The sequence below is a fragment of the Plasmopara halstedii genome, assembly GCF_900000015.1.
Source record: "Plasmopara halstedii genome assembly, contig: Scaffold_322, whole genome shotgun sequence".
Classification (NCBI taxonomy): domain Eukaryota; phylum Oomycota; class Peronosporomycetes; order Peronosporales; family Peronosporaceae; genus Plasmopara; species Plasmopara halstedii.
The window spans coordinates 1,306,732-1,319,506 of record NW_020187243.1 but is presented as its reverse complement, the minus strand read 5'-3'; the positions used below and the strand labels follow the sequence as shown (position 1 = coordinate 1,319,506).

The window sequence follows — 12,775 nt, the reverse complement described above, 5'->3', positions numbered from 1 at the left end:
TTGCAAGGATGACTCTTATTTTTGGTTCAAACACACTACTTTAGGATACTTATGTACAAACACAAGTTTCAGCAAAAAAGATGGCCACACTACAGCGCATCAGCAAGCGCGATGCGCTTCTGAAGACAGCTCCAATGCGCAGCTGTTATAAATTATATGTACCCACCCCACAGCTTCCATTTACAGGCTTTGAGCTAATGTTTCTAGGTACTGGTGCGGGTTCTCCCTCCGTCCGACGCAATCCTGCAGGCGTGTGTTTGCGTTTAACACGCAGTAATTGGATGTTTGATTGTGGCGAAGGAAGTCTACGCCAGCTCATCAAAAGTACTGTGCGTGTGCCTTTAACAACCAAGTTCTTCATCTCGCATTTACATGGAGATCACTTGTACGGACTTCCTGGGATCCTCTGCACGCTAGACAATCATAACGCTGAATACAAGGACCCGCTGACAAAGGTGAAGGTATCCCGACCCATTGATGTCTATGGACCGCTGGGTTTATTTTCATATTTGAATACGGCATTTTCTACAAGCAGCACGAGGCTTTCAAATTTGAAGATTACAGTGCATGAGCTTGTGTGTCCTCACATGCTTGACAAGACGTCTGCGCATGAAAAGTTTATGCGCAATGCACCGAAACATGCAGTACGTAATCTTTAAAATGGTTTTGGACTACTTAAAATTTGAAGGCTGATGTGGTGGATTGACTGGTTGGAATTATAAGAATCTTACTCGAAAATGGGTGCGAGCGAAACCTGGTGTAAACGGTGATGTTTGGAACGTGCTGGACGACGGAATGTATACAGTCAAGGCTGCAGTGTTAAAGCACACTGTTACAAGTTTTGGGTTGGTGTCTTTGAATCTTTGCTTTGTGAAAGTACACTTCTAACTTCGGAATAAATAGTTACGTTGTCGAGGAGTACCCTATTCCAGGAAAATTGAATTTAGACGCGCTCCGCAAACGTGGATTGCCTCCAGGACCAAAGTATCGCGCACTCAAACTCGGGAAAAGTGTTAAATTACCGAATGGCGACATTTTACATGCGTCTGAGGTTAGTTTGCACTTTTTTGGCTGCACTTGCTTTGTTACGGTCTCAGGATCACGTGAGTGCTGCAGGTTGTTGGACAAAAAGCCCGTGGGCGGAAGGTAGCAATCTTAGGTGATTCCTCTGACTCCTCGCGACTTTTTGACATAGCTCAGAACTGCGACGTAAGCTTTTCTTTTTTAGTGAATGTGAGTGATTTACAAGCGTTGCGATCTCTTTCGTCGCAGGTGTTAGTTCACGAGGCAACATTGAGTCATAAGATGGTCAAACAGGTTCGAGTTGTCTAACATCTGCAATCTTTGGCAACCTCGACCCATTTAACATTTTTTTTAAGGCTGTGCATCGTGGTCATTCAACTGCTCGCATGGCTGGATACGCAGCCAAGAAAATGAATGCGACTTTACTCGCGCTGACTCATTTTAGTCATCGTTTTCGTCATTGGTCTATCGAAACAAATGCACGAACAACACTTCATCTCACTATGGAGGCCCAAGAAATGTTCGGGCGACGAGCAATTATTCCAGCAACCGACTTCTTACGCATTTCGATTCCGCGTCATCCCCACAGTTCCTTTGCTACTACGTAGCTATAGAAGTTGTCTCAACAGCACTTAAACAAAATTTTGTCGAAGCCAGCTATTTCACTAATTATTTCTTATACTTACAGCTGTTCCATCAAGAGAAAAGTCGTTTGCCCCTCAGAAAGTAGAGTTTTTAGGACTGAAGTAGCCACTTTTGGGCACTTCAATGACTTTGACTACAATATTGGATGCTGATATATTATCGTCCAGACCATTGACCAAAATAATCATTTCGCCCTTCAGAATCAACCCACGATCTTGAGCGTGCGCGATGCCTAAAAACGTAAGATCGTCAATTCCCGGCATAGTCTCCAGAAGCAATGCCGTCACCCCTCTATCATATTCACAGTGATGCCCTTAGTATAAATTGTGTTGGTTCTCGATAAAAAATGAGCATACCTAGAGACCCCGGAAAGCTGCCGCGCCGTTGATTTTGAAGATGTAACAGCCAAGATATTAGCTTCTGGTCGATATTTTGCTAACAATTTCGTACTGGAACCCGTTTCGGTGATTGAAATGATGAGCTTAATGCCCATATCGAGAGCAATTCCAACTGCCGAGCTCGCGACCGATTCGCACGTGCTTACGTTGTGACTGTTTGCTGCTCTGTGCAGGCGATATACCTCCGTATAATCAAGAGCTTGCTCTGCTTCAATGCAGATTTTAGCCATGGTTTCAACTGCTTCTTTTGGGTACATGCCTTTGGCAGTTTCTGCTGACAACATCATTGCATCTGTGCCATCAAGCACTGCATTTGCAACGTCCGTACATTCCGCATTTGATGGGATGATTTTACTAGTCATGGATTGGAGCATTTGTGTTGAGGTTACTACTGGTTTACCAGCCTTATTCGCCTTGCCGATGATCATCTTTTGAGCCAAAAAGACTCGTTCAGGTGATAACTCCATGCCAAGATCACCGCGACTTACGTGAATCCCATCGGCCTCAGCAATAATCTCGTCGATATTCTGCAGCGCTTCTAAGCTTTCAATCTTCGCGTGCACGCGAATGTGACGACCTGCTTCACCGAGACATTTCCGGATCGCTCGCACAGTCTCAGCCGTGCGAACAAAAGAACCTGATACGATGTCCACCCCATTGGGGATTGCAAAATTTAGCAGGTCATTCTCGTCCTTCTCAGTGATACCAGGTATCTGTATAGCCGCTCCTGCGCACGAAGCCGTAATTTCAATCAGAAGCAACTTGCAATGCAAGTAGCTGACAAACCTGGCAAATTCATATTTTTTTTCTCTTCAAGAATATGATCATTGTGCACTCGCACAACAATCGAATTCGACAAGCACTGCAGCACAGTCATCACAAGGCTTCCATCATCGCACAAAATCTTGGAGCCCATTGACACAGACGTTGGCAATAGCTCATATGTACATGCAATGCGAGAGCTGTCACCTTCAACACTGTAATCTGTTGTGATCTCTAGCGTTTGACCAGCCTATCATTTGATTCAAAAATATCATGTACCTTACCAACAATCACATCAATGACGGTACTACACCTTCAATTGAACAGGTTCGTGATCTCTTAATAAGCCAGTACGAATTTCAGGTCCTTTCGTATCTAGAAGCACAGCACAATGGCAACCAGGTCGGGCAGCCATAGCTTTTCTAAGGTTCAACAAACTTCTATTGTGCAGATCATGATCACCATGGGAAAAATTCAATCGTGCAACATTCATTCCTGCATCTAATAGCTGTCCTGCAACATAAAGCATCAGCCTTGACTAAATCACTGGCAACTAAATCTCAGAAGACTCACCTAGCATGTCTACAGACCACGACGCTGGACCAATTGCGCAAATAATCTTTGTCTTGCGTGCTCGAGCCGTCGTTGGTTTTAAAATTTGTTTGATCTGAATTCCCATGTGAAATTTCTGCCAGCACACAAAACAATTTTAAATCTCCAACCGCTAAATTCACGAGCAGCTCTCGTACCCCAGGCTTGCGTGCGATAGACATTGAAACAGGCTTAAGTGTATCAGCATTTTGATGCAACAATGAATGGTAACGGACCAAGCTATTCAGCTGCACGGTTGGAAAACCGCTGATGCGGAGCTGATCGAGGGCGGAGGATGGTACAAGCTTGTCCTTATTTGACATGCATCTCGACAGACCGGAATGCATTGCTATACTAGCATGCAAATCGCTTTTATGAACATGGCGCTCGCTTACACTTCGACGCATCTGCACAATCTTCAAACGTAGTAAATAGTTTGTAGGTAGACACACACGACGTCGGATATCTCTCGATTGTCAGAAATTCTTCAGCGCTTCTTCAACCCTATCAATAGTGGGTTAAATGTGCTTAAAACCCTATGAACAGTACTATGTTAAGCATTTGAACGGACGGATAAGATCAGCTAAAATTGAGCTGTCTGTGTGGAGTATGAGTCGATCAGCCGATGACAATGGGCGTGCTGTGGACTCAGCGAGCAAAGCTCCGCCGTCTTTGCTTAAAACACTGTTGAACAAGGGCAAAGACGTTTTAACACATGACGGGAAGAATGCCTCAATTATTCTAAACGATACTTTGCGCGAAACACCATGGACGCCTAAAAGCTTAGGAAGGGCTAAAACAGCCATAATTTACAAGGTTTGTCGTTACGCTATGGTATTCTGATGCACTATTGAGTTTAATGCGGTGTTTATGATCGCATACTTGTCCTTTTGATACAGCAAACACTGAATGACACATTACTGGTGTTGGAACGTAATATATTTTTCATAAGTGGATGGGTGCCTTATTTTGTGTCATTGCAAGAAGACAGCATTCTGATGTTTACCAGTCGTGAACGGTGGGAGCAGGGGCTTAAGCCTGATAAGGTTATAGAAGAATTCTCGTTGGATGCTCTTGTATTTTGTTTGAAACTTTTTTGTGTCTGCACTCTTTGTAGATTATTGAGCTGCACCACATGATGCTGCTTGGTGATATGAAAGTAGATGTAGTCGAAGGAAAATCTTCATCTTTTGATCACGACGGCAATATACGCTTATTTCGTCGCAAGGTGCTGGAAACTGACGAGCTGGACGAGGTATTACAGACTTGTCTTTTGATGTATTATGGCCGTTTGCTTTTTCAGCTTACAAATATTTCACGAAAAATCAATGTGTGGTTTGTATGGTGAAGTGGCTGAACGGAGAGGTCCACCAAAATTTGGCTGTTTCGTCAGGCAATCCAGGTGCCTTAAATTTTCTGAATGCAAGTACTCATTGCGTTCTAGAATTCGGTTCATACAATCAGAGCACGTTTGAGTTGTGGACGAAAGCAATCCGTCATATTTTGGGTACGAAGCGAGAAGAGCACATGAGCAGGTCACGAAGTAACCAGAGCAGAGAGGACACAGATGGTGTCTCTCACGATAGATTTACAGAATCCAAAAAGTGTTGGGTGTCTCCTGGTCAAGATTCCAAGGTGACTTTGCTTCAAAGTGAAATTTGGTGTAATCGAGTTCTTTCCGGCGAGAAGGAAAAAGCGGAATCCGAGATTCGAAGAATAGTGGCAATGGAAAAGCTAGTGGACCAAGTGACTCACTCGCAGATGGCTTTGCTAGTTTACGAAAAGGTGAGCCGAGTACATGAATTATTTGTAGCCAATGCCAGGCGTGAAATCGAAAGGATTGATGGGAGAGAAAATCCGATGCCGGGAGAGGTTCTCAACTTCTTTGCAGACCATCTCAAGCGAAAATACTCCGTTTTCATGATTTTGGCATTGGCATACGGGGTTGAAGAGGAGGAAATGCGAGAAGCGCATGAGCGCATGTGTTGCGAGAACGCTGCCGTAAACGCTGGAATAGGAGGTGGAAGCGGCGAGCAGCAACGAATCAATGCTTGTTATGGTTTTGAAGATCCGGAGAGTCTCGAGCTTTATGAGAAATACCGAGATGCAGCGTTTAATTACCACAAAATGAATTATGGAGACACAGCTGCTGCTGAAGAAGAAGACGCCATCATGCATCTTCCCGTCATGCTCCAGGTTGCCATTGTTCGGCAAGATCACGAAGAATCAGCAGCGATGCTTTCTATACTTAATACTGTCAGAGCTCGATTAATGAAGCATTGCGCCCAGGATTTAAACTCTTAGTGATTCGAATTTCGATAAATTTTGCATTTGCTAATTTTTCTTAAATTCAAGGATTCATTTCGTTGTCAAGCACGGATAATCATCGCGTTAATCCTCTGAATATATGATTACGAAAAAGAAATTATTCTTGTTCATCTGTCCCAACCCCACAGGATATTTTTCTAAAGTAAAAAGGCGCTCTACGAGCACCCTCTTCGCTTTTCTTTTCAAAGAGCTTCCATTGCACAAACTACCGCGAACATATTTTATGCTGGAAGTCCCTGCTCAGATAGCTAACGAAGTCACTTCAAAAAGTAAACTCGATGAGGCAGCCGAAGTATTTTCCGATGAGAGAGGTCCCAAAGACTTTTGAATTCCGAATGAGCACCCGTGCACTTAAGGGAAGCCATACCGCAAAACTGCCACGTGTGTAAAAAAAACAGGATGATACTTTGACTACGCACCGCATAAGCTCAGTACGAGCTGCACGCTTCGTTCATCCCCAGCAGCGGAGTGTGTTACAACTACCGGCTGTGGATCCGGACAGCATGCATATCGCTTTTTTAAATCCGTCATCATCTGACATGCGGAAGATTATAGCCTGCGCGGCACGAAAGCACATCTGCCGCCACGCCTATTATATCTCACCTCGAGAGTACACTCATTAACATTTTTGCGAGATATGTGGCAATAGTTGTCACGACGCATAATTCAAATGAATCACAAATTCCTTATTACCAAGATGTTTTTAAAACTTGACAATAATAATCCTACTCGCAATATCTCGAACTGAATAGCTAATCTCTGCGAAGTGAGCATGCGAAAGTCAACTCGTTTGACAACCTCTAGACTTTTGGTATTTACTTGGAGTAAGGCACAGCATATGACAAGAGCCAAAGCGTCAAAGACGGCATAAAACGGTCGGAGCTGAAATCAGGCCAAACGTGAGGCTTTCGCTTATATTCTTGATGGCAGCCTAGCATCGTTTCTGGTGACAACATTGCCGAGAGCGACTCGTTTTCCGGGAGGCAGCAATACCGACATTCACTCGTTCTACGGGCGATAGCTGAACAGTCTCGCTACTAGCACGTGGTGCTCTTGCGAGGTTCTCAATTACAAACTTATCCAAGACGGACGACGAGCTGATCTCCTACTTCAGTACTATCTGTACCGGCTCAGTGATTCCACTTACAGCTGATAAAATATATACAAACATACAGCTATAACTTACCGGATATCATTTTGGGGAGCCACGACATTTCGCTTCTTATTTACGAGCCAGCATAGAAACATTCTGTAGAAAGCGATCTTTGATTGCATATTTTTTCCACTATCTCACCTTAGTTTGCAACTCGCTAACCCTTTCGCCCCTTATGTTTTGCTCAACACATCGTTGCAATCAATTGGAAAGTTGAACTTCTTGAATTTACGCTCTTGCGGCTTCATGCCCGCACCAAAAGCTCTTCTGCTGTCTAGCAGTTGCGGAATGTGACTCATTAAAATTTCACCAGGAAAAGCGCTTGACATGCAATGTTTACAGTTTAATCAATTACAGCATTTAGCCGCGCCATACCTTATATGCGATCAAATATCGCTAAAACCAGGAAAATTAACGTTCCGCGCTGTCCAACATTCAAATTTTACCGAGGACTTCAACTAATTTTTCTCAGTTTTACTAGTGTCATCGCAACATACACAGTTATTGAATTCATACCTTTCAGAGCTTTACGAAGCCCGGGATGTAGATTCTGGCATAAGGAATAGTCATTATCAAAAAAACAAAATCAATTAAGTTTTGATTTGCCACCTTTCTGGGCTCAGTTTTTGACTATAGAATAAATTGTAGTCTGCTAGAATTTATAATGAATATCCATGCTGTATTCTTTCATATAAAGCGCAGATTCATGTTTCGGACGCTGTATATGTGCACTACCTCTGCTATCAAATATAAAAATATCATAGACATTTTTGGTAAGAACAAAAATATGAGCGGAAAAACCTCGTTACATTTTGGACGGTAAGACACACGCACGTCACTTCCAGCAATACAATATGGTATATGTAGATTAACACGGTTGGATATCGTATCAACAGGAAACTGCCATCGTGGTTCATACGCCAGCAGAGATTTCAGCTACAGTGGACGTAAGCTGCTTGAGCAGTTACAAAAACTCCGCTATCTGACCTTAATTTATATGTTTTGAGATAGTACTAACTTACGGAGTTTCTTAAACCTCTACTTCAACAAATATGTATCAGCGGCCCTGCATCACCGGATCAAATGGATGCGTTTCATTGGTTGATCGTCATTGAGTAGCCACTACAAACCGTCGCTATTACATCATATTCAAATATACTGCGTGCTCGACACTACAGACTTCAAGTAAATTATGAACATGGGTAATGAAGTTCCACAAATGATGGATTTGGCGCAGCTGGTAGAGACGCTGGAGCGCGAGCTGGAGCATGAACCTCAACTTGCTATAAAGCACAAGCCCAAGCTTCGGCAATTGCTCGAGTATGGAGCATGTATCGACAATTTGCTAAATTTGTCAAGTAACTAAAGGCTGATATTTTGTTGTGATAGAGATTTTCCTGTGGACATGAATGAGCTACAACGTTTTGCGCACTTCGATCCTTCGCGCAACTACACGCGTAACCTTATCTCAACGGACAACGAGACATATGCGCTTATGCTACTGTGCTGGAACCCTGGCAAGTACAGCCCCGTGCATGACCACCCTACAGATGGGTGCTGGGTCAAGGTCATCCAAGGCAATGTGAACGAGGTGCGCTACGAGAAACAGAATAACAGACTCGTCGAGACATTAAATGTGGTGCTTACATCGGGCGTCACGTACATGGATGACTCATACGGATTTCACAAGGTGGGCAACCCACACACAAAGATGAATGCTATTTCAATGCATTTATACTCTCCTCCGTATGAGAAGTGTCGGGTTTGGTTTGATACGGATAACGTGAACAAGTCCTCAGTCTCTGTAGCAAACTATTACTCAGAATATGGCAAAAAAGTCGAATATTCTTAATTATAATCCAATGAGATAATGAATCATATGCGCCATCAGCACCGTTGTGGCCATAAATAATTGTATGTGATACAGAATCCGCTTGATGTGCAGTATATGCTGCAGCTAGCCATCATATACTTTCTCTCAAACCATGAAAACTGCTGCGTTTCTTCTTAACGCATATGAACGAACATCTAGTTTTGCAATTTTTACATTATCATTGTATGTGTGAATGAACTGGATATAGTATAATACAAGCTTGTTCTACATATAAGTAGAGAGCAGTGCACCATCAAAACCTGCGACTTTGCCTCGTCCAATTCGACGCGTTCGGTCGAGTTTCGCACGTGCCAGAAGTCCAGCCTTAATTATTGCTGGCTTGACATAGATTCATTTTCATTCCAGATTATTATATATGCGACACCATGATGTCAACACGCGCAAGAGTTTCTTCAATTCAGCCTTCATTGCAAACGATGCTACTGACTATCTGCTTGGTTGAGTCATAGGTCCAAAATCGTCTTCAGATGATCATAGTTGATAGTAAATTACTTCAAATTTTGACATTGTTTAGCTCATTAGAATAAATCGAGTCTGCGTGACAACGCCATTGTAAATATTGATTCCAAGTTCTTCGTGAAATTTATTATGATCCTATGTTTGTTTTGAAGTGCAGAAACTAAGTGAGCCAATTGATTATGATATCAATTGCCAACTGTGGCACAGAGATTCACACGGAGCAAGGTAATAAGCAGACTGCGGTCACCATAAACAATATCACAAGGATGTTACCCTCAATTGTTAAATTTGAATTGTCTTTTTTGCACCTTGCAGACAAATAGTATAAAAATTATATCTTAAAATTTGAAATATTAGGGAACTGCTTTTCGCAAACAAAATTTCTGGTGGAGCTGCACCAATATAGTGATCATGTAATATAGAAGTCAGTAGTGTTGATTGTTGAGCCAGTGGGGCATACTTCAGAATTTTTACATTGGCACGCAACGTTTGCTCAAATAACAACGTATAACCACCATATTTGAAAAGACTTTTAAATTTACTCATTTAACTTCGAGCTTATGTTTCTAACGTAATTTTAACGTCGCTTGAAGGTAGCGTTAACGGTACAGTCACGCTGCACTTGCCGACATGGACTACTACCAGACGCTAGGCGTTAAAAAGACGGCCACGGAGGATGAGATTAAGCGTGCTTACCGCAAGATGGCCATCCGGTATCATCCTGGTGTGTGTTCTTTCACCTTTATTTCATTTCATGTCAGCACTAATTACGTGTTTTGTAGATAAGAATCTGGACGATAAGGAGAAGGCCGAAGTAAAGTTTAAGGAGATCGGAGAGGTGTCGAAGATCGATGAACATAATGACGTTCGACCTTAATCGACTCATTGTATATCTCTTATTTCTATTCATCAGGCATATTCGGTGCTTTCTGATGCAGACAAAAGACGCCAGTATGACCGCTTTGGCAAAGCTGGAGTGGGCGGTGCTGCAGGAAATGGCGGCCCCACTATGCATCCATTCCAAGGACAAGATGCTGAGGAGATCTTTCGTACATTCTTTGGCGGACAAGATCCATTCTCCACATTCTTCCAGGATAATGTTCGGGGTGGAGGTGGCATGCACAGTTTCGGAGGCTCTCGCGTGCATATGTCGCAGTTTGGACCAGGATTTACATTCACGTCGTTTGGTGGAGCTCCTGGCATGGGCATGCCAGGCATGCGTGTTCATCGTGTTGACCAGCGCCAGCGGTATGTTGGTTGTGGCTGTAGAACTGTAGGCATGCTGATAAAGTCATGATGATGTGGTTGACAGCGCGCCAAATGGACAAAACGTAGCTGGCGACAACCGACCGCAGCCAAACGGACATTTGTCGCAATACCGGATCGGTGGTGCTAATTTATTGCTAGTTTTCTTTTTGCTGTGGATTATGGGCGTGCCTTTTAGCTATCTGTGGATAGCGCTAATGCTGTGCAGCTACCTTGGACTTGTATGACCGGAGATCTCGTATGTATTATCAACTAGTCAAATAGATTGTGCTTTTTAAACAATGATGCCTTCTAATCATTATCTTTTTAAATCCAACACTGTTTACTTTGATTGGTTTGTTGGCATTGAGCATTGAGCAGGTGTTCCTGGAACCCACATCACCTATAAACATCAACAAGCTTGTAAATTCTCTTTGACCTTTACGTAAACAGTGGCCCGAGGCTCATTCATGTCTCTCGCACGCGCTGAAGCTCCAAGCTGTCCAAAAAATTATAGACACGTAAACACTGCTTACGCCGGAAGGGCCGTCAATTTAATCGCCAATAACTCTAATATATATCTTGATTGCAAAAGTAGAAATCACTCAACACTTAGCTTTCGTCGAAGTTTCCTCACTAGCGCGAGGAACCAGAGAAAAAGGCTTCAAAAAGCAAAAGCTATGTGCGTTGGATTACCGACAATTATTTCGCTTCGACATTACAATATTGTGAGCAATCTTTTTGCAGTCAAGCCGGTAAAAATCAATTTGTGCAGAGTAACGTATATGAAGTATGAGAAAGCAATGTGTTTGGGCTTTGCGCGGGTATGGCTGTAACCACTCGAAGATTGAGATGATCTGCCGTGTAAGGGGTCTAAGGGCTGCTCGCTTTCATACGTCTGACTCGTGGCAACGATGTAATCCAGCACAGTTCTTTACATAAGGTGTGCACGTTATACGTTGATATGAAACATGAGAATATTTTTGGCCTGATGAAGATTTTGAATTCAAACCGAACAATGACTTCGTCTTGATCTATCTATATATTGCCACTGCAACAGAAGCTTCTGTTCTGTATTGAGCTTAAACAGTTTCTGGGCATAAACTTTACGACCGTTCGCACTGATCATCGAAGCGTTTTCAACTGATTTGCTTTTTGGTGTTGCGACAATAGTGGATCAATAAGGAGACGGCTGGCCAAACGATAACTGTTGGCGAAGATGAACCACCGTAACGGGTATGAATCTGACGCGATGACTTCAATGATGCAAGAATCAAATCCAATGCACAAAACCAGCCAAGGAGAAGCTACGCGTAGCGCTAAGAAACTGCGCTCCTCACATCAACGAATGTGTAACTTTATCACACAATTTGGGCATCACTTTTCAAAGCCGTCACTTCGCAGAAATGGACATCCCGATAATTACATTCAATTATTACATAGCAGTTTAACTGATATCTTGATAAAATTTAGAATATTCTTGATCAAGTTTTCTCTTTTTTCGTTTTGGATCGTTATCAAATCTGAACACACACGATAATGTAAATTAAGATTCTCACATGTCTAACTCATCTCGCCGCTGTCCATAATACCGGTACCAGCGTGTTTACAATCAATCTGTTCCTCGACAATGATTTTTGCAGCCCTGGTTTTTCAGTGTTATGGATTAAGACTCGCGCTTTATAGCAAAGTTCTCAGAAATATGTAAGATACTCGACATCAAATGTGAGATGTCCACCACAAGACCATCCCGGACAGATGGTGATGTTAAGAAAACATCAGTCACGTGGTGCAGGATATCCGCTGATGCATTTTTTTCGCGAAGGCAACCGCGGTGCTGCGAAAGTGCTACCACTACTAGATTTGAGTTAAACAACACTAAAATAAAGACAGTATAACAGCACTCAGAGATGACGCAACAAAACACGCACAGATAAAGGTTCCTTTAACTCTACCAGAAGCAGCCTGAGAGGAAAAAAATTCTGGGTGCTAGATTTTTGGGAAAGAGTCTTTTAAATTTAATATACATAAAGGTTTTGCTATCATAAGACTCTGTATTGCTTAAACAGCCCACGTGTCACCTCGACGTTTCCTTCCGACGTCTCATCGTACTCATTAGTAACTTTGGTTTTACACTCTGATGTTTACACAGATAACACATTGTAGTGAGTGCTCGTACAGTTGTCTAATATACATACACAACAACAGTACATACTAATCTAATTGTGACACGCCCTAACCGCCTAACTCACTTTCATATTAACGGTTTGACTAATT

At 42.7% G+C, this 12,775-nt stretch overlaps 5 protein-coding genes across 5 annotated transcripts; 4 read left to right on the top strand and 1 right to left on the bottom strand.

Annotated features, from left to right (window-relative positions):
• Window positions 1–80: 80 nt before the first annotated feature.
• Window positions 81–1,631, top strand: PHALS_08404 (ribonuclease z; the record flags this gene model as incomplete). The annotated part of the gene is made up of 6 exons (XM_024723746.1): window positions 81–644; window positions 724–845; window positions 904–1,051; window positions 1,117–1,209; window positions 1,273–1,317; window positions 1,380–1,631. 6 exons carry the CDS (start codon window positions 81–83, stop codon window positions 1,629–1,631), a joined length of 1,224 nt encoding a protein of 407 aa, XP_024574692.1.
• Window positions 1,632–1,742: 111 nt separating this feature from the next.
• On the bottom strand, window positions 1,743–3,601 carry PHALS_08403 (pyruvate kinase; the record flags this gene model as incomplete). Its single annotated transcript, XM_024723745.1, has 7 exons — window positions 1,743–1,959; window positions 2,025–2,494; window positions 2,555–2,793; window positions 2,853–3,078; window positions 3,142–3,341; window positions 3,402–3,516; window positions 3,578–3,601. The coding sequence occupies 7 exons, from the start codon at window positions 3,599–3,601 to the stop codon at window positions 1,743–1,745; spliced, it is 1,491 nt and encodes a 496-aa protein (XP_024574691.1).
• A 427-nt stretch (window positions 3,602–4,028) lies between these two features.
• Window positions 4,029–5,723, top strand: PHALS_08402 (hypothetical protein; the record flags this gene model as incomplete). Its single annotated transcript, XM_024723744.1, has 4 exons — window positions 4,029–4,235; window positions 4,319–4,465; window positions 4,537–4,674; window positions 4,770–5,723. The coding sequence occupies 4 exons, from the start codon at window positions 4,029–4,031 to the stop codon at window positions 5,721–5,723; spliced, it is 1,446 nt and encodes a 481-aa protein (XP_024574690.1).
• A 2,369-nt stretch (window positions 5,724–8,092) lies between these two features.
• On the top strand, window positions 8,093–8,752 carry PHALS_08401 (cysteine dioxygenase; the record flags this gene model as incomplete). The annotated part of the gene is made up of 2 exons (XM_024723743.1): window positions 8,093–8,220; window positions 8,290–8,752. The coding sequence occupies 2 exons, from the start codon at window positions 8,093–8,095 to the stop codon at window positions 8,750–8,752; spliced, it is 591 nt and encodes a 196-aa protein (XP_024574689.1).
• Window positions 8,753–9,883: 1,131 nt separating this feature from the next.
• PHALS_08400 (Molecular chaperone (DnaJ superfamily)) lies at window positions 9,884–10,746 on the top strand (the record flags this gene model as incomplete). Its single annotated transcript, XM_024723742.1, has 4 exons — window positions 9,884–9,977; window positions 10,036–10,091; window positions 10,167–10,501; window positions 10,566–10,746. 4 exons carry the CDS (start codon window positions 9,884–9,886, stop codon window positions 10,744–10,746), a joined length of 666 nt encoding a protein of 221 aa, XP_024574688.1.
• Between the last annotated feature and the right edge of the window lie 2,029 nt (window positions 10,747–12,775).